Genomic DNA, 21,877 nt, shown 5'->3' on the forward strand with positions numbered 1-21,877 from the left:
ATTTTAAGCAACATTAAAGCTTCCTATCCAAAAAGTAACCCAAAGTGCAGCTAGTTTTACTTCTTGATATGGCATAAAGGCAAGTGGGGTGCGTGTATGCAAGTGTTTGTGTTGGGTATAAATATGGGGGGGGGGAGGAATAAAAAAATAACATATTTTTATTTTGTGGCATTTATCTGAAAGTTATTTTATAAAATGGGTGGCTTTTATAGTTGGCAGGGACTTTTATTTACTCTGCTCTAGATATTATTACGATTTTTTGAAATCATAAATCTCAGATAAATTCTACACAACTCAGTGGTGTTGTCCAGTGCTTCATGAAATTCAGTGGTCAGTATGGAATGAGACGCTGCTTCCAAACAAATCAGCACCTGCAATAGAATAGAATAGAATAGAATAGAATAGAATAGAATAGAATAGAATAGAATAGAATAGAATAGAATTCTTTATTGGCCAAATGTGGTTGGACACACAAGGAATTTGTCTTGGTGCTAATACTCTCAGTATACATAAAAGAAAAGATACATTCATCAAGAATCATAAGGTACAACACTTACTAATAGTCATAGGGTACAATAAGCAATCAAATCATACTAGGAAACAGTCAAAATAAATCATAATACAAGCGACAATGTTACAGTCATACAGTCACAAGTGGGAGGGGATGGGTGATAAGGAGCGATGAGAAGATTAACAGTAATAGTAGTGCAGACTTCGTAATAATTGAACAGTGTTGAGGGAATTATTTGTTTAGCAGAGTGATGGCTTTTGGGAAAAAACTGTTCTTGTGTCTAGTTGTTCTGGTGTGCAATGCTCTATAGCATTGTTTTGAGGGAAGGAGTTGAAACAGTTTATGTCCGGGATGTGAGGGGTCTGTAAATATTTTCACAGCCCTCTTTTTCACTCGTGCAGTATACAGATCCTCGATTGAAGGCAGGTTGGTAGTAATTGTTTTTCTGCAGTTCTAATTATCCTCTGAAATCTGTGTCTGTCCTGTTGGGTTGCAGAACCAAACCAGACAGTTATACAGGTGCAGATGACAGACTCAATAATTCCTCTGTAGAACTGGATCAGCAGCTCCTTGGGCAGTTTGAGCTTTCTGAGTTGGTTCAGAAAGAACATTCTTAGTTGTGTGTTGATGACATTTTTGATGTTAGGTGTCCATTTTAGGTCATGTGATATAGTAGAACCTAGAAATTTGAAGGTCTCTATTGTTGATATTGTGTTGTCTAGTATTGTAAGAGGTGGTAGTATGGGAGGGTTTCTTCTAAAATCTACCACCATTTCTATGGTTTTGTGTGTGTTCAGTTCCAGATTGTTCCGGTTACATTACAAGGCAAGTTGTATAACCTCCTGTCTGTATGCGGATTCATTGTGGTCTCGAATGAGACCAATCACCAATCACATAGCCTGGGGGGGGGCATGCTAATTGTACAGGTATCAGATGTGATTCTGCCTAGCTTCACCTACTGCTTCCTATCTGTTAGGAAACTTATGATCCACTTACAAGTGTGTTCAGGTACTGCTAGTTGGTTTAATTTATTTAGAAGAATGTCTGGAATGATGGTATTGAATGCTCTACAAAGAGGACCCTTGTGTAGGTATTTGAAGATTCAAGGTGTTGTAGGATGTAATGCAGAGCAATATTAACAGCATCATCTGTCGATCTATTTGCTCGGTATGCAAACTGCATGGGATCTCTCAGCGGATCCATGATGGTTTTCAGATGGGACAGAACAAGCCTTTCAAAGATTTTCATAACTACAAATGTTAGAGCAACTGGTCTGTAGTCATTCAGTTCCTTGATAGAGGGCTTCTTTGGCACTGGGATGATAGTAGAGCATTTGAAGCAGGAAAGAACACAGCACATATCTAGTGATCTATTGGAAGATTCAGGTGAAGATGGGGGCCAACTGGTCAGCACAGACTTTTAAGCAAGAAGGAGTTATCTTGTCTGGCCCTGGTGCTTTTCCTGGCTTTTGTCTATGTAATAGAACTTGCACTTCTTTTTCTGTGATCACCAGTTTGTGAACCCAATGGGTTGGGGCCAGTTGTAGAAGGCTTGGCTGTTATTGGTGTGTTTGAGATGGGGGTTGTGGAGATAGGTGGCTGTAGTTTCCTTTCAAACCTGCAGTAAAACACATTCAGGTCATCTGCTAGTTGTTGATTTCCTTCTGCCTGGGAAGGAGGTTTGCTGTAGCCAGTGATGTTTTTAAGAGTTTTCCACATGTTTCCTGGTTCATTTGTTGAGAACTGGTTCCTTAACTTTTCATAGTAGCTTCTTTTTGCTGCTATGATCTCTTGTTAATATGTTTCTGGCCTGATTGTATAGCATTCTGTCTCTGCTTAGGTTTAGCTGTGAACCAAGGTTTATTACTATTATATATTTTCAGGTTCCTTGTTGGTACACATAAGTCTTCACAGAAGCTGACATATGTTACAGTATCTGTGAGCTTATGTAGGTCTGCAGAGATATCTTCAGAAACATTCCAATCAGTACAATCAAGACAAGCCTGGAGCTTCAGCTTTGCCTCATCAAACCAAGTCCTCACTGATTTAATAATTGATTTCATGGTTTTAAATCTTTGTCTGTAGGCAGGTATAAGGTTAATCATGCAGTGGTCAGTGTGTCCCACAACTGCTCATGGTAAAGACCTATAAGCATCTTTTACTGTTGTGTAGCAGTGGTCTAAAGTATTTTTGCCTCTGGTGGGAGTTTACATGCTGGAAATATTTTGGGAGCTCTTTCCTTAAATTTGCTTGATTGAAATCCCCTAAAATGATGTGAAGGGAATCTGGGTGTTTGGCTTCAGCCTCCATAATTTGATCAGCAAGAGTTTATAATGCCTTGTTTACACAAGCTTGTGGAGGAACATACACAGCTATTAGGAGAAATGAGAACTCACGTGGAGAATAAAATGGCTTGCAGTTGATATGTAAAAACTCTAAATTTTCATCACAGAATTTATATATTATAGTTATATCCTGAGACCAGCTGTTGTTGATATATAAACATAATCCTCCATCCTGGTTTTACCTGATGTCTCCTCAATTCTGTCTGATCTAAATATCTGGAATCCTGGGGTGGAAATGTTGACCCCATGAATTTGTGGATTAAGCCAGGTTTCAGTAAAACAGAGAACTGCTGAATTGTAGAAATCAGAATTCCATATATTTAAGAGATGTATTTCATCCACCTTGTTTGCAAGTGAGAGTAAATTAGTTAGAAAGCTTGAAGTGAGAGAAGCCCCCCCCACATTCCTTAGTCTGTTTAAAATTCCTGCTCGTTTACCTCGCTGATACCTTTAAGATGTATTGACCTCCAACTGTCATCCTCACCAGTTTCTATAATTCTTATTACTATTAAATAATGGGGATTGACATCAAACCATCTGGAATGATCCAGATGGATGCAAGCTACCAAGCCCAGCTTTACTCTCATGTCCAACACTCCACTTCTGTCAAAAACTATCCTATTTCATGTGTTGAATAGTACTAATTATGCATAGAATTCTTGGGATTTCCAGCAAGCTATTTCACTCGTTTCCATGAGGCAGTTAATTTCTGTATCACAAAACACATGCTTTAGTAAAGTGAGTCTCGACAAGACATCATTATGTTGACAATTTTTTTTCTTGCAATAGTCAGGGCTGCCTCTGCTGAGGAAGCAGTGGCCTAACTTCTATGCCTTTTTCTGGTATACTAAGGGAAGTACAAACTGGACTATCCTGCCATTAGAAAAAAAAAAGAGAAAATGAGGGTTGTCTTTTCCACATGACCACTGGCTTTTCCCGCAAACTCTGAATAGCATTTTTTCTATCACGTGGTGCTTCACAATTTAATCAATGAAAACTACCGTCCCACTTTTTTGTTTTCCCTCAGTGCATTTTTGTGGAGAGGAAAAAATTGTGTGGGGGCATGGCTAAGTCGAAGTGGTGAAAAAACAATGAAAGAATGTTGGCACGGCAGTTTCAATTCAGGAAACAACTATTTCAGAACCAGAAAGTGGACAAGAGAGGAGTTCTTGCCAATTGAGAAACATCTGCCAGCAGCTTCAGAGGAAATGCAGCATATTTATCTTTCTTGTGTTTTTTCTGGAGCAGCAACTGAGTTAATTAACTTAACAATATGTGAAGACCACAAAGAAGACTTGCAGAATGAAAGAACAAGAGCCAGAAAATAAAAACTGATCAAAATATCAGTATCCAAAAAGCTTCTTTATGCAAGAATTTGATATTAATCATTTTGGGAACTAATGCTGAAAAGTTGTCTTGTCAAGGCTCCCATTCTCTAAGCTCAGCATACATGTGTTGTGTAAAAAGAGGCCCGGGTACAGTTTACAGTACTGTATGTGCAGTATCAACTGACCAGCTAATGTTTCCTGCCATCCATCTTTGTTTCCACTTGAATGAAGCCAGGACATAAATACTTTATTTTCTCCAGCTGTTGTAGCACAAGAGAACTTGGTCTGGAAAAAATGGAAAAAGAATAGCATAACATTAACAGGTATGTAACCATAGCAATATAAAACACATCTGTCATCAAAAATATAATTTACAGGAAAACAATAAATTAGATTCTGATAACTGTTTGTGTTGCTTTTTGCGAACAGTGTCATTTAGAATAATAATAAAAGCTCCGATTTCTAAAGTTTACTAAAGGGCATGACAATATATTTTTTTAACATAGAAATTCAATTTGTGGAAGAAAATAGCAAACATTGCCCTAAAACCCCCTTTTTTGTATACCTCAGGGATTTTTTTTCCTCAAGAGAGATTTTTCCTCTGGCAAGAGAACAGTTGTAAAAACTGCAATTTATTTGCACAAATGTTCAGCATTTAAACCCAAAACCTGACCATAAAGCTGACTGTAACTTCTGCTAGGATGGAATTCTAACTCTATAAGAATTAAGTACCACCAAAATGCATGGAATTTATTTTTAAGCAGATGTACAGGCTTATCCTGTTAATGATATCATTAATCTTTGACTTCCCCAAAACTGCTTTTTAGACTCATCACTCAGTAGCAAATAAGATATAAAAGAGTTATAATGCAAAATGAAAATTGCTTATAGAACCATAATTACATTACTGAATGTTGGGGTTATCAGTCATGATTTTACAGTCTGATTCCAAAATACATCCTATAGAATTATCTCTAAGAATGAGAAAGAGATAAAAGGCAAGCTACAGTAAATACATTGGTTCACATATCCTATTAAATTATAGTTGGTATAATCGTGATTTTAGAAGCCACAATTAGTTAAGCTCATATAACATCCTTTTGCCATATAAACTAGAATAGCTAGTTCATATATCATCTAAGCCAGGGCTGTCAAACTCCCAGCCCACAGGCCAGATTCGTCACATGCTGGCCACACCCATGCCAGGTTTAGTGAAGGGAAAAAGAAGTTGCGATACGTCACATGATGCTGCTGTGATGACGTGAATTTGACATTCCTAATCTATGTTGTTTGAGTCTGAGCTTGATTGAGTGTACTATCTGAATTGAACAATTCTATTTAAAGGACCAGACAGAAAGCTCAATAAACTACATTGTGAAAATGTATAGTTGCTGTCATCATTACCACCACCACCACCATCCTACTGCTAGACCATAGTAATCTCTGAAGAAAATGTACTAATATATTTGATTCCATTGCTTGCTTGCTTTATTATGACAGTAGAATAACAACAAAAATGTTATAATACAAACATCCAACTTAAAAAATTCATGACAGAAATGAAAAATAACTGAACTTTTGTCAGATCCAACTTCTAAAATAAATTGCTACAAGAAGTTTGGCTACTTTTCTGGAAACTTAGAATATTGATAATTTAATTAAAAATGCACAGTGGCCCGTTGAGATCAACTAGTAGCATTCACTTGCTCTTTTTTCCTAGATGAAGAGTTCCCACAGCCTTGAAGGTGGCCTCTATTTTGTAAACCTGAACCTGTGTGAACACAGCAGGGGTGCATAACCTGAGGCCCCAGGGCCACATGTAAGACTTCAGGGACCTCCAAATGTTATATAAAGAAAACATTATTAAATTTTCTGATGAGTAATCAGGATAATCTATTATTTTTAGCAGAAGAAGCAAAATCAAATTTAGTAGAGTGACAGGCATGTCAAAGGGCTTAAAGTTAGAAGCTGTACATTTCTATTTGTCTCTAGGCGGATTTTGAAATTTTTCATGGTCAAGTTGTATTATGAACACTTGGGGGGGGGGGGAGAAGCCCTACCTTGTTTAAAAACGCTTGTCAAGAAAAAAAGTTAACACTTCCTTTCACAGGTATTTTTTGCACAGGCATCTGCAGATTCAGACAACAAATGAAACACCTACAGAAGTAACATGAAATTTTAATTTTATTCTTGTTAAGACATCCAAAAATATTGTTATAAATACAAGATAGATTGCTACATTCTTTATTTTATAAAGTAATATTCTGTAAGTACATTTATATACAAAATTTACAAACTTATTCAGACAACTATGTCTCTACATTCACTGAATACGCTGTAATTTAGAGAAAAGTAGATTTGATTTGGCAAAATAAAGTCAAACAAAAGGAAAGCTGTTTGTTTACATATGAAAAATGTAGAATTAAGATACCCACAAAAAAAATCAATTAAAGGAAAATGGCATTTTAAGTCCTTTTCTAAAAAATATTCTGTTGCTTTAATTCAGAATTAAATTTTGAGTATCAGTGAAAGGCCCTTGCCTAGATCACACCCCAAGTTTATGTAACCTTCCGTATTTTATTTCATCAGTTTTACGGATTTCCATGGTAGAGTACTGTTATTTTGTGGCACTACCTAGGTTACAGAGGCCCAGGTACAAAAAGGTACAAGCAGCTACAAAAATATTCATAGTACCTCTCTGTAAGATGTGCCTTCAAAACTCCACACTATTCAAATATCTCAAGGCTTAAATATTTTAATATCCACTTTCTTCTTATACAACTTACTTTATTCTTTCCTTTTGCAAGCCAATCCCTAACCACCTGACTCTTAAACAACTGTCTAGTTTTGATTTGGACTATTAGTGTTGTTATATTATTTGTGGCAAAACTACTGCTAAGCTGAAATGTTTCTCAGTACTATGATAGACAGATGTTACAAAGTGAGCCTGATTTAGTGGCTTTCAGGAAATGCCAAGCTCTATCCCTATTTTGTGTGTGCTGTTATGGCATTATACTTCTCTCTGTTGCTGTTTTTATTACATTGTCATACGTGCTTTAAACCCTTAGATCCTATAAAATAAATAAATAAACTGTAACAAGAAAGTGTCAAGGACAGAGCTCTATATACAGCAGTTCTGAGTGGATTATTCTCTACCATTCTTGGTTCAACTACTTGGGGAAACCCATGCTTATCAAGAACTCCATTTGCAAAGATCAACATACTGCACATGCTCAGTACCCTGTCAATTCATTAACTGAACATTCTAACCCAGAGAAAAGGCTAGGTCATTCAGGTTGGGGTTGATGTATTGCTTTACGGCAAAAATCAATTGTACCTCTAGCACGAAACAGGTTAAATAGAAGTAATGCCAATTGTTATGGTTGAAATCAGAAATGGAGTTTGAAGGACATTCTCTTCACTTCATCTTGTTTTTCCCTATTCCAGAGAACTTGAAATTGCTGGAGAAACATGAAAAAGGTGTCAATGAGTAAGAGAGAATAAAGTAGGGGGAAAAAGGACTCAGTAAAAATGACGATAAGTTGTATGCAATATACTTTCAGGCAGCTAATCAGGCTTGTCCAGGCCTGTTCTTTGCAAAACTAGATTTGAATAAATATTTAAATATGAAACAAGATGACAATGGCAGTAAGACTAGTTTTTTTAAAAAAAACTATATTCTTTTAAAAATAGCATACATTTCATATATTCACCATTGCTTGCACAAAATGTTCCAAAATGGCAAATACCATTCACTATTCACTGTTCTGTGTTAACAGGCTGATATTTTAATTTCAATTTTTGAGCTATTGTAGAAAGCTACAACAATGCTAAAAGTGGGGATCAAGTACCTATTCTGATATACTAGCTGAGGTTCAACATGATTGCAGTCAAAACTGAAAACTTAATCTAGTGAATTCCCAAAAAATGAAATCCTACCTTTTGGTCAAGACATATTGACCTGAAAAGGCAAGCTTTAGGCAGCATTAAAGGTGACATTAAACAGCATATTTTACAATAACCTAGTGATCTTTCTTATGTTAACAGGTGTATTTTAAATCAGTTAAATGAATGGACCTGCACTCATGTCAAGTTATTGTTTGCCATAGACTCATAAAGACAAAAGTTTAGTGCAAAATTTGATTACAGATGAACAGTTTCTCAGAACACATGTATAAATATGAAATTAAAAAACTATAAGGGTGACAATTGATTCAGTGAATTATTTCCTTCCTCGGCTGTAGAAAGTTTGACAGCTGTCAGCTTACGAGGAGGATGCTGAGGGCTCTTGCGAAGATTATCATCCATCTGCAAAAGAAACATAAAGGCCAGTTTGGATGTTTGAAGAAAATTAATTTTAATACTGTCCACATTGTAATGTCCAATCATTTATTTTATAAATTAATTATATAAACAATAGTGCAATTTTCTTGAGTTCAAGAACTAATGAGTTCAATAAATTATCTTATTAATGCCATGCATATTTTTTTATACTTCAACGGCTTAACTCTAATAAGTATGTTATTTCTTATTTATCCATTAACAAAAATGGAGATGTGATCCTTTAAAGCAGGGGTCGCCAACCTTTTGGACCTCAGGGACCACCAAACTCATAATTTTAAATCGCAGGGACCACTAATCCCAGGGTTCTGTGGGTGTGACCTAATTTGTGGGTGTGGCTTGGTTATCATGTGACTGGCTGGGCATGGCTTGTATGTAAATATTATAAATATTTATATAAATATTTATTTTTTTATAAAAAAGAGCAACTTTTACCCAAAAGCAGGCAAAGCAGGCAGGCAGAGTTGCTCACAGAATCATTCTATAATCTATCTATCTGCCATCAGCTAGTTCACTCTCTCAAATTTGCTTGCCATGAGTCTGCACTGAATAATAGAACCTTCAGTCCTAAGGGAGTTTCAGCTGTGCTTAAAAGCAGAGCCGAAGATCTAAAGACTAGCTAGAAAGCAAGAAATCCAACCATTTCCTGCTTCATAGCTAATCTAAATCTCCTGGCACAGAGAACAGATGATGGTCGGAAAAAGGAAAAATAGCAATTTAGCAGGCAAGTTTGCCAGGTAAGGAGTGAGTGGGCAGGTTCCCGTGGGCCATGTGAGCGGCACAGCCTTGTGTTTCTGCACAGTCTGGATTAATTGCTTTGGGGGGATGCTCTGAGGGTGAGATTTATTTGCGGACCACCAAAATTTTCTCACGGGCCACCAGTGGGCTGTGACCCACCAGCTGTCGACCGCTGCTTTAAAGAGTATCTATGAGATACACTTTTAAAGTATCTCCTGTTCAATTCTCTGTAATTCATCCCTCTTTTTCACCATGTTCTGATTTTGTGGACCTGATTCAGTCAGCTGACCTGACTAAACATTGTTGTATGCTTCATTTTATGTCATCATATGAATGACAGCTAGCTTTCCAATTTATCTACACAAATTTCTTTTCCCCTGTCACAGGGACTTAAGTGTAAAATCATGCAGCTTCCCATCAGATAAGAAAGCAGTTTAGAAGTGGAAAAATGAGAAACAATATTCTTGACCATTCAGAGGTAATACTACTATTTCCTTAAGATCAAACAACCGAGAGCAAAATGTACGACTAATAAAATTAAAATATCTGCCAATAACAAAACAGGAAATGAGCTTGTTAAATATTTATTTAACAAGAAAATTAGAGTCAGATAGCAATTTTGAGCATTGCCCAATCATTTAAAAAGTTGTTCCCTCTACTGATTCTGACAAACCACTAAATATCTACTGTTATATAAAGCACATAGAGTTCTGGCTTCTGCCAAACAGGAAGCTACAAATCTTCTGTCTAAAGTTATGCTTAAAAAAGAATTTGTCTGCAAAGAGAAACAAATACTTGAAAGTTGATTGCTCTATCTTAGTTGCTAACTTTCTCCCACACAAACCAAGCTATAAATGATTAACAGGTGGAAGGGTACTAACATCAAAAGGCTAATTAATTTACCAAACTAATAATACTTTTGTTCTCTGTTGCACTTTTTGATTATCTATTTCAACTTGTTCTATTTGTAATAAAAAACTATCAGGAAAATATATCACTTGATTGGAATAAATAACCAGAATGAAACCAAGACTGAGCAAGCATCTCAAGTGTCTCCATCAATATTAATTTAATTATTAATTAATTCATATTAATTTACATTACAATCCAACAACTTGTTAGGAAATAACTGCTTCTAATCATTTTGACAGATAATCATTGTATTTATGGAACCACTCCTTCATCTCATGGAATATTACTAAGTGATTTACTTATCATACTTTTATTATTTACTGAAATAATTGAGAACACATAGTTAGCTGTCATATTTGAATTATACTTCTCTATTGAATCCCAGGTGTAGTTTAGGGCTGTTAATTTCAAGTGGAAGTTATTAAGACACCCTGTCCTGCTCACAATGCTGCTGAAGCTAAAGCACTTCATCAAATGCTCATTAATTTATATATGCAGTCAGAGGTCAAACATTTGTGGAGATATATTGCTAATTTCCTAGTATTAAATTATATAGAATTATATGTGGTGTTCCAAATGCCCAAAAGGAAATTTAACCCTGATCACCTTAGTTGATTTTTCCTACTGCACGTAGAACACTGTGTTGAGTTCATTCTAGGTATTGCATTTTCTCCTTGATTTTTTCTTTTATTAGTACTACATTTTAGAAAGAGCATTGATATATTTGAGAATGTACAGAGGTACGCAACCAATATGATAAGAAGCCTGGAAAGAAAAATGTAGGAGGAATAATTAAAGGATTTCTATATGTTTTTCCTGGAGAAAGTTGTAGGAAAATATGATAATTATCTTTAGGTATTTGAAAGGCTCTCATGTAGAGATAGAAATAAATGTTCACTTGTTTAGAAAATAGGACAAAAATAATAAAATTAAACTATAAGAAAACAGATTTCAGGTGGATACCATCATGGTGAAAAAAAAAGCATCTTAGTTTAATAGACTGAGACTTATCTGTATAATCTGTGCTTCCAGTTTAAGAGTCAGCTAAAGCTGAAATCTGTCAGTCACGACAGACAGATGGATGCAATAATCAACTTTCAGCTGAGAGTTTCAAATTGAAACCTTTTATATCTACAAACTACTTATTCAACCTTATTTGCTTAGCACGCTCTAGAGCAGGGCTGTCAAACTTGAGGCCCATGGGCCAGATGCGTCACACGCTGTTCACACTCGGTTCTTGGAATGGATTCTGCTCTCCTTGGGGGCTCTTTTCTAGCCTGGCTCTCATTCTCTTTCTCTTTTTAGCTGATTAAAGTCAAAAGTACTCTCTGGCCTCTATCTATCAGTTAGAAAATCAGGATGAACAAGAACCTTTTCAATCAAATTAGATTCCTTGTTCACAAGCTGTGTAAGTTTCTGGAGATTCGCATCAACTGTATCTTGTCCCTCTGAAGAGGTCCCTAAATAGGCAAGACACACAGAAGATAAAATTAGAAGCAACCAAGAATCTCTACAAACATTTCAAGAATTTTCACAGAGAAAGCATCATATAAGATATGTTAATGGAGTCCTAAACCTTTACCATGTTTAAAGCCCTTACAAATTTATAAGGCAGATTCCAAGGTTTCTGGTGAAGAATTTATTTCTAGTATAGACTTAGTGCAAACAAGCATTTGTAGATTTCAAGATGCATATGTGTAGGGACAAGTGTATCATTTACCTGAGAAGTTTCGTCTAAAGTAGCAACTCAGAATATCATCACAGAAGTGACATAAGTTAGGAAGCTGCTTCAGATGTTCTTGTAACTGAACTTTAAGGAATGGTGCTTTATAAAGAGGTGCAAGAAAACCAAACACGAAGGCATCAAGAGTTGTAGGTCTAGATATAATAAATATATGACATTGTTATCTCAAATTCCTTTTAACAGTTTCAGAAAGTAGAATGTTATGTTTGAAAATTTTGAATTTGTAAAAATGTAACATGTAAAGTCATGCAATCACTGATACACAACATTAATAAATCATATTATATAAGTTTGAATAAGCATCAGCAAAAAGTTGTATGTAAAGTGTGTGGACAATTTATACTGTAGATGAAATAAAATACTGAATTAGGGTGAAATTATGATAAAATTGTTACAATATGGCCCCACAAAATTGCAATAGGATAGATGAAATAGTTCAATATCTAAGGAAGTAAGCCATCTAACTGCTTCTACTGTTGCTGCAATGAGATCGTCCCAGGTGCCTTGAAACTTCCTGAAGAGACTTTCTTGGATTATGTGTATCATCATTTGTTCCAATGCATCACAGACACATTGCAGGCTTTCAGCCATTCCTCTACTTAAACAGCTTTGCCTTAGTTTTAACATGGCCAGTCCTGATTCTTTTCAGATGACTCTGTATTTTGGGGGGCAGCTGCATTTCTGGGTTTTATTGGCTCTATGTGATCTGTTTGGCTATAGTTCTTAAGGGTCATCCATTTTGATCACAGTTCTTCATCTAAATTATAAGACTGTGGTATGTTATTCCAAAGACTTAAGCCTGGTTCAAGATAGAGAATCTAATATTTTATGTTTTGGTAGATCTTTGGGAGTCCATGGATTGTTTATTTTATTCCACTCTCCAAATGTCTGTTATCACATGAATTGGGTGGTGGTAGTAGTACAATGTAATAAAGAACATGGAACTGGTGTAAAGTTGAGGTTTCTGGATGTTATTCTTATTGTATCATTAAGATAAACTTCACTCATGTTAGTATGACAACTTATTTCCCATATGGGTGTGCAGTATTTAGTGACAGAGTAAGCTAATGATTGTACCATTGTACACAGTGTTTATGTTTGTGTTCCTCATGCTGTTCCTGCAATTTTCCTAGTCCTTGTTTTCAATATTTTTCCAGTTAGTTCAAGGTTTTTTCTAAATATGAAGGATCAGTCAAGATTTGTCTTCATCAAATGACCTTAAACCAATTAATTACAACATTCAACTAAGCATTTGCAATTAGCTGCAGGCTGTACATGTAAAGCAGCAGTTTTTCTGAAGAGTAAAGCCTATTATTAGTAATGTCAGCTGTCAATGCCAGAAGTTGGTCCTCATATCAAGGAATTGATAAATGAATAGCTTTAAGACAGATGTTGATAATATATTCTACATTTCATCAGCAAACATCAAGTCATCGGTAAGCCTAACCCTCTTATAAACAGATGAAAGTGGCTTCAGGCTAAACCTTTTATCATGTGGCCCAGAAAATCTAGATTGGAATCCATATGGTTTAGACAAGGTATATAAATCTCTTCCATGGCCATATTATTGATTCAGATATATGAATGTGTTTTTTTTCCACATGAATTTATTTATAAAAAAGAAGATTTTCCATGATTAAAGGAAAACAGCATCCTGAATGTTATACAAAAATCAACAATGCTTTAGCATGCAATGCACTGGAAATGAAAACACACAGAAGGTGAGAGCAGGATCTGAGAGCTATAACCTTGAAAATAACTCGACAGGCATTGTTTTAGTTTTAGCAATTTAAAGCTTTCATCAAAAGCACCATAAAATAGAGCCCTAGCAGGAAAGCCGCTTTATTATGCAGAGGAATAGACTTCTGATATTTAGAATTTAATTAAAAAAAAAAAACCTCCACAAACTGGAGAGGGTTCTAGAAATTTAATTTTAAATTGGTAATCAATGAGGCAATTGCCTGTTTGAAAGAGGGAAGAAATGGGCACATTAGCCGTATGTAACCTGTTGAGGATCAAAGGACATGTAGTAACTATGTTGGTGATTAACTTGGCTTTTTAAAATAATTGTTAAGCCTGTTTGAGAATGTATGTTGTAACTTGCATTTTTGATTCAAAATTGTGGATAATTATGCCACTGATATTCAGTGTACGAGTATGTCATTTTATATAGAATCTGAAGGAAACTGTTCATGAATTCTTTTTAAAATTCTTATTAATTAGCCATCATTTAGTCTATGGTGATCAGTTGTTGAACAAGTGTTGATTCTAAAAACTGGCAAGTCAAACAAAGTCTTAACATAGTTTTAAATACAAAATGTAGTAGCATTAAAATGCCTTGCAAACATCATAAATATTCTGTACTCACTTATTTCCGAAGAAAAAGGGAGATGAGCCTAGTCTATTTGACAGAAGATTAAGACACTCTTTTGCATCCCTGTAGATCTAAAATGGAGAAAAGTTCATCTGCACAAAATGTTTCCAGTACTTATTTCAAATCAATGCAGTGTCTCCATAATAGATGTAAAGTGTTAACTTTTACATTATCTATTCTATATCACAATGTTAAAAAATGTGCCATTACAGACACAACCACTTGCAGCCAAACACAATGTGGCCAAAATGACATGTACAGGATGATGTCATCAAGCAAATGCTATTAGCACTTTCTTGTGCAGGGGTGTCAAACTGGTGGTCTGTGGGCTGGATGTGTCATGTGCAGGCCACATCCACCCCAACTCCATGAATGGGGAAAACGTTGCAAAATGTCACGTGATGGCAATGTGATGCAGCAAGTTAGAGACCCGTGCTATTGTGTCTTAATGTTTAACACAACTGCATAAGTTGCTTTATTTGCATAACACCATCTCTTATATGCTGTCATTTGCTTCCTCATGCAACAGTTACAGAATATCTTTATTAATCTTAAAACAGTTCTGAGAACTGTTGTTTGTGGAAACAACAGTATCACAGTTCTACTTTTTCCATTATATATTATCGTATTTTCTGTTTTTGTAGGATTTTATAGGAGCCCTGGTGGCATAGTGATTAGAATGCAGTATTGCAGGCAAACTCTGCCCACAGCCTTGTTCAATCTTGATGCGGCTCAAGGTTGACTCAGCTTTCCATCCTTCCGAGGTCAGTAATATAAGGAACCAAACCGTTGGGGACAATATGCTGACATTGTAAATGGCCCAGAGAGTGCTGTAAAGTATTATGGCGTGGTATACAAATATAAATGCTATTGCTATTTTTCTCTGTGGCTGATTGATTTTATTATCATATTATTTCTACTTACATATCAAGAGTATTTTGAGTATTTTGTATTTTGAGATAGTAAATATACTACAAATTGGAGTGAATGTGATACCCTAGCCCTATCATAATTTACAAAATTAAGAATCCTTCAAAAATTAATGAAAAAAGTTAGCTCCATGTTGCATTTTTGTTCCACCTACAATGTTCCTTGAGCTCTCCAAAAATGTTGTGCAACCCTCAGCCACCAAAAAGTTGCTCATTCTTGATAACCTAATTTATCTACCATAATTTTCAACACAAAATCCCTGAATTTTGTAATGCTTCAGTTAATACAAAATGCAGCAAAACACATATCTTGAATGTATTTTTCCATTCAAGCAAGTTATCAAATGTATTAGTAGATTTCAAAGCACTAATGCTAAAATTAGAGTGTCATTTTATAAATGTGCCAATTTTGACTAAACTACCTTGTTCTTCAGGAAGTTTCTGGGGACAAATTATCCATACTGCCTTTAAACTTTCCAACCGCAAAAATAAATTAAAAAATCCAATATGTTGCTTTAGTACCCACAGATGTACTGGGGATTGAGTATAACTCATGGGCTGCATCTCTACTATTAGCAGTAGAACCTCTGGTCAAGACCATCATTCATTCCATAACTTTGGTCTCAATCTGATTTGGTTGTGACCCACGCCTAATTTTGGGAATTTTGGTGTTTACAAAAAAATGGCGTGGAAGGGGAAATCGGCTGCGAAAAAAATGTGAATTTTTTGGTTGGAATCCAATTTGGTCATGGACAGAAGCATTTGTGACCAGAGGTTCTACTGCATTATAGTGTACTATAATAGCAACACTATTGCTTTGTGTATCATGTTAATGGGTTATAAGAGTATAGAATAGAAAAACAAAACCCCAAGGAAAACTACATTCAAGCTGTCTCTTTTGTAAACTCTTAATTCATATTACATTCCAATACATGGAACATACCAGAGGAAATATTGGTCATAGGTTTCAAAAAAGTGGTAGGAATTTTAGCAACACACATAAAACTAGTCTGTGAAGTGCTTTAACAACGGTGGATGCTTTTTGAGCACTACTTTTGTAGCAAGAGTTCTCTCATACTGATTGCAAAAGTGGCAAAGAAAGTTATGTAAAAGCTCTGGAAAATGTTCCTGTATGGTAAACGATTGTTTTCACTTATTGTTTTAATTTCTGTTTTGAAAAAAAGCCTATGCAGGGCTTTAGATTCAATTCCAAAATAATGCTTTGGAATAGACAAAGGTATAAACAAAGTACTTATCTGGAATGCCTTCAAAGTTACATTTTTTCTTAGTTTGTATAGCATCATATTAGATCAATCTTTTTTTAATGTTAGTAATGAAGTGCGGGAAGGAGGAGGGATTTAGAGGAGGGTTTAGAAAGCAAATGGATCTTTAACGCTGAGAAAAATGAAGGTGTTCTCCCACAAAATTAGGGTTCTTCTCAAAAGAATATATCATCTGTAAACACAAGAAAAGACTGTATACTCTGTTTTGATAGAAAGGTAAATATTCTGTAAATAACAATAATAACAAAACAAGACACCACTACATTCCAAAGATTAAACATCTAATAAAGTAGAATAGTAAACAATACTGCATTTATCATGCAGTGATAGTGCATCTTCATAGATTTTAACTAAGAAATTTACCTGAACTTCTATTTCAGTGATGCTATAGAGTGGAGGCCCTCCCTTTGTCAGCAAGATCCTATTAAGAGCATCCCTGGACATCTTTCTAGGTAGGTACCAACTCAATGGAAATGGAATCCTTGAAGCAAACCACGGTTTTGTCAAATTATAGTAATTATCAGCTTCAATCCAAAAAGTATACAGCTGTACCATGAAGATAAAGAATGTTAATATTCAAGAATGAAGTCACAGTCTATAAAGATTACAATATTTTTTTAATTCTTAAAAACAAAATGCAGATTTTTTTTACTGAAGCTTTTACCTCTAAATTAAAAATCTAAGTGTTTATACATATACATAGTCCAGATTTATGATTAGGGAAATTCAGCATGTTTATTATAATGAAATGACTAGAAGTAACATTGTTCTTCCTCTAAGGGCATATTCTTCCTGAAATATAATTTGTGTATATAAGCTATAAAACTATTTAATTTGAAAAACATACATGATAATAATAGTTGAGCACATATCACACTAACATATAACTTGTTTTGATCACAGTTGCTGAACAAGCCACAGAAATTTGGTTCAAACACCACATATCATAATGCCAGGGTTCATGAAACATGCTAACTAAAATCAAAATCAATAACATTATGATCTGGGAATGTCACTTTGAAATTTCAAACAATCTCATAATTAGCTTAATGATTATGATATCACAGGCCACATTTTTACAAACTAGGCAGAAACCTACATGTAATAAAAATGTCAAGAACATTTGTAGGGTTTTTTTGCTTTGTGCCACTTTGCAATATAAATACAATATAAAATATAGTTTTGAAAACTAATAAACTATTGCATACTACTGCTTCTTGATTAATTTCATCTGCTTTTTTGCATTTGCAAATACATGTTTTGTCTGACCCACTTACAGAAAACATATATTTTAATAAAATAAAGCATAGAATCCTTTTCACCTTCTAGTTTTCTTTCTGAAATATTTTAATCAAATCACCATTCACAATGTGAAGTAACACAGTCCAGACTTAAGCTGAACTATTGTTTTTTAGAAGTAGGCCACACAAGTGTAACTTACAAAGCTGATTAAGTCCAGTTGCCTCTTGAAAAAGCACTTTTGTTGCGTTTGCATTGCTTTGGAGTGGCCAAGGCATGATTGCTCACTGACAGTAAGATTTTTTTAAAAAGGAGGTAGGGGTGTGGATCCTCCAATTAAAAACTTCAATAAATTACAATAATTAAAAACTACAACTGATTAAAAACTACAATACTCATGTGCAGGTTCTAATTTGGGCTAAAGAAGAACAAGAAAGACACACAGTTTCCACAATATGAACATAGATCTACCATTTTTACAGAGTGTTAACACCAGGAATCACTTTAAAGTTCTGAGGTCATTGACACAGAACCAGAAGAACTGGCTAAAGAGGAAAGTGAAAACAGACTGCCAAAGATGAAGAAACAAAAACACACAAACTGGATGTCAGGAAAAAAAAAGCATCAAGATTGCCAAGAAGAGAAGAGAAGCTAAAGCCAAGAAAGGTAAAAACCGCAGGAAGGAACTTAAGAAGCGTTTCAGAGAGCTTTTAAGAAGAGACATAAGCACTATTACATCTGTAAAGATACAGAAGATGGAAACTGACATTTAAAAAGGATAATCTTGTGAAAAATCTCTGAAGAAAGTTTCAATCTCAAATTGGTATGCTAAGGGATGCCAATGGACAGATAGTAACTGTCTCACTATCAGAAGATCAAAGATTAAAGGAGCATACTGAAATATTACACAGTAGAAATATCAACATTCAAGATACCTTGAAACATGTTCCCTATTTACACAAATCTTAGTACTAGAAGATGACATTATAGTAAATCAGCACCCTGGTCATTAATAAGTCAGAAGGCTATAGGAACTGATGGAATACCTACAGAAATATGGCAAACAATAAAAGAAGAATCAGTGAAAGTTCTAACCAAGCTATGCCAGCAAATCTGGAAAATGACAGAGTGGCCAATATATTTGAAAAGATCAATCTACATTCCAAAACCAAAAAAAGGAACTTAATAATGTGCACACATCTATCATACAATATCCTTAATTTCACATCCTAGCAAAATAATACTTCAGATCATCAAACACAGATTAGAACCCTAGTGGAAAAACAAACACCAGATGTTCAAGCTGGCTTTAGAAAAAGCCAAAGAACATGAGACATTTTGCTGATGCATGCTGGATAATTGAGAAAGCCACAGAATACCAAAAAGTTAGTATGTGATCCATTAGAAAGGCCTTTGATTATGTTAATCATGTCAACCTATGGAACATGCTTAGAAAAATGGAGATTCCAGAATATCATATTGTTCTAATGTAAAACCTATATACAGAGCCAAGAAGTCACAGTATGGACAGAACACAGCAAAACAGATTGGGTCCAGACTGGCAAAAAAGTGAAACAAGGATGTACCTTTAACCTATTTTCTGGATATATATTAAGGGAAGTTGCATTGAAAGAGATGAGATTTTAAAACTGGAGAAAGAAACATCAATAACAACCTGTATTAAAATGATGACATTATTCTTGATAGCTGAAAATAAAAAGAATCTGCAAACTCTAATGATAAAAGTCAAAGAATATGGTAAAAATTAAAATTAAATAAAAAGAAAACTAAATTAATGACATCAGGTATAAAAACAACCCTTAGAATTGACAATGAAGATATTGAAGTGATAGCTTCTGCTTTTTAGAATCCACCATCCATCGTAAAAGAATAAATAGTTAAGAAAAACACTACAGATTAGTATTTGGTAGAATGGCTAAGAAGGCCCTTGAAAAGATGCCATGATGTGTTTATACTACAAAAATTGAAATAGTGCTAGCAGTAATTCCTTATGCCACTTTATGGAAGCAAAAGGTGGCCTTTGAAGAAGCAGGATAGGAACAGAACTGTATTGACAATTTTGAACTCTGGCATTGGAGAAGCATCCTGCAAATACCATGCACTGTCAAGAAAGCAAACAAACAGATCATTGAATAAATCATCCAAGAGTTCTCTCAAGACATAAATTACTAGGCTCAAATTATGCTACCTTAAACACATTATATGAAATCCTAACTCTGGCAAAGGAGCTAATGCTGAGCAAAATGGAAGAAAGAGAAGAAAGGGATAACTAGCTGTAAAACTGATGCATCACTAGAAAATTTGAACAACCAGTTTAGGGGCAAATTGTCATAGAGAAAATCAATCTATGTAATGCTAAGAATTAACTCTAACTTGATGGCACATAATTTCAATGTTAAAATGACAAAATATTAACTTTGGCACATGTAGTAGCTCTATATGCCTATTTTAAAAAGTATTATCTACTGATCCTTATCTTAGTGCAAACCTATGTAAACGTGAAGTTTACTGACCAGTGCCTAACATTATCCTGGCTTTTCTAAATCACTAGTGAATTCTAGTGATTTCTAGTATCGCTTACGCATTTGCAGTGCATACTGGATAAAAGACTGGCTAAGTACTACTGCTTTGCTGTCCCTATTTTTCAACATGTTACAAAGTAAAGAGAAACACCTGCCAATTGCGTCGCTGCAGCAGAAATGGAAAGAGTGCAACACTGGGCTCTGTTGAACGGCTTTAGGTTGTTTGTGTGCTGTTGTTTCAACAAACCATTCTGGCATAAAATATCTGTAAAGTGTCAATTCATTCCAATGCTGGTTTTCATGAGAACAATTCCTGGTCTTTCATTTCACTGTCATGTTACTATAGCCTTGAGGAACCAGTAGGGTCAGTAGAAAAAGTATTCACAAAAATATGAACTAAACTTTTTAGTGCCATAATAAAACAAATCCCCCAACTTCTACCACACCTGCAGGTTCCCTGAGCAGCACCAGGTATCCATCCAATGAAAACACAAAGCTATATTTAGGCTGAATTTGACCATAAGCACCCTTCCTTATATTTACATGTAAATATACATGCATATATTTACATCAATATAAAAGTGAGGAATTAAAATAATTCTCTCAGCTCAGCAGGAAATAAATAACAGAATGGTAACAGAATGGTGACAGAATGGGGAATCAACAGGAAGAAATTTGGAATGTCCAGTCAGCCCACTGCTAATCACCTGACTTCACCTCCAATATAAAGGATAGTGAAACATAACAACCTTGCTAAGTACAATTTAAGTCTGTCAGTCATATTGTGGATCAGGGAGAAGTTGAAGGCCATAATTTGAGGATGGAGAGGAAATAACTGTGCTGTGGTTAAATGCAAGTTGAGAGTAGTTGGCTCTTACCATAGCAGGATGTAGTTTTTCTTCAAGCAGTGCAATATATGCCAGTGTATCAGCTCCATCCTTTGAAGACAAGTCATAATCAGCATTATATTTCTGCCAAAAAAAGGCAGCAGAGTGTTATATGAAGAGAAAATAGATGTAATAACTGAAGTTAGTTACACATTTTATATTTCACTAAACACATGGAATAATAATAGCATTTCTTTCTTTTTCTACTTACTTGAAATGCCTGTTTGAAATGTTGAACATGGAAAATTCTATTTTCAGTTTTTGCTTTGAAACTGCAACCAATGGAGTTTTTTGAGTGTTCTGATGTCTACAGCTGGTTTGTGTTTGTTATTTAAAAAACTCTTTAAGCTAAAAAGATCTACAGAATGCATTGGCCAATAAAAGGTTTCATCCCTAATGTCACTTGATAGAGCCAAGTGAGGTGAGATATGATGGAATGTAATTTGGAAGTATATGCCAGAGAAGAGACAACTGAGTTCAGATAATTTGTGTGAGAGAAGGAGGGTAAAGACAGCTCCTCCCTAATAATTCTCAGAGTATATCTTCATGTAGGTAGTAGCCTGCTTCAGTTTGGCAAGATTTTGTCGATGGGTACGGAACAATACATAAATCTGCTTGGAAGAATCATTCTGTATCATTTTTTAGTCTTGGGAACCAGACATAGGGTGAGGGAGAATCAGTTAAACATTAACCGCTCTCTGCTG

At 35.1% G+C, this 21,877-nt stretch overlaps 1 protein-coding gene across 6 annotated transcripts in view; it reads right to left on the minus strand.

Moving 5' to 3' along the window:
* Positions 1-432: 432 nt before the first annotated feature.
* Positions 433-21,877, minus strand: part of MTX3 (metaxin 3) — a 28,483-nt gene continuing 7,038 nt past the window's right edge. For 2 of the 6 annotated variants that reach the window (XM_026717544.2, XM_087927192.1), the window contains 6 exons: positions 21,165-21,257; positions 16,868-17,050; positions 14,287-14,363; positions 11,895-12,052; positions 11,546-11,634; positions 6,353-8,491 (listed from right to left, as the gene is read on the minus strand). In XM_026717544.2, the coding sequence (XP_026573329.1) occupies positions 8,378-8,491; positions 11,546-11,634; positions 11,895-12,052; positions 14,287-14,363; positions 16,868-17,050; positions 21,165-21,257 (714 nt within the window). In that variant the 3' untranslated portion in view covers positions 6,353-8,377. The other 4 variants (XR_015742331.1, XR_015742332.1, XR_015742330.1 and 1 more) reach the window with 4 other exon arrangements.

The sequence above is a fragment of the Pseudonaja textilis genome, chromosome 2, assembly GCF_049901715.1.
Source record: "Pseudonaja textilis isolate UNSWEBS1 chromosome 2, rPseTex1.2, whole genome shotgun sequence".
Lineage (NCBI taxonomy): Eukaryota > Metazoa > Chordata > Lepidosauria > Squamata > Elapidae > Pseudonaja > Pseudonaja textilis.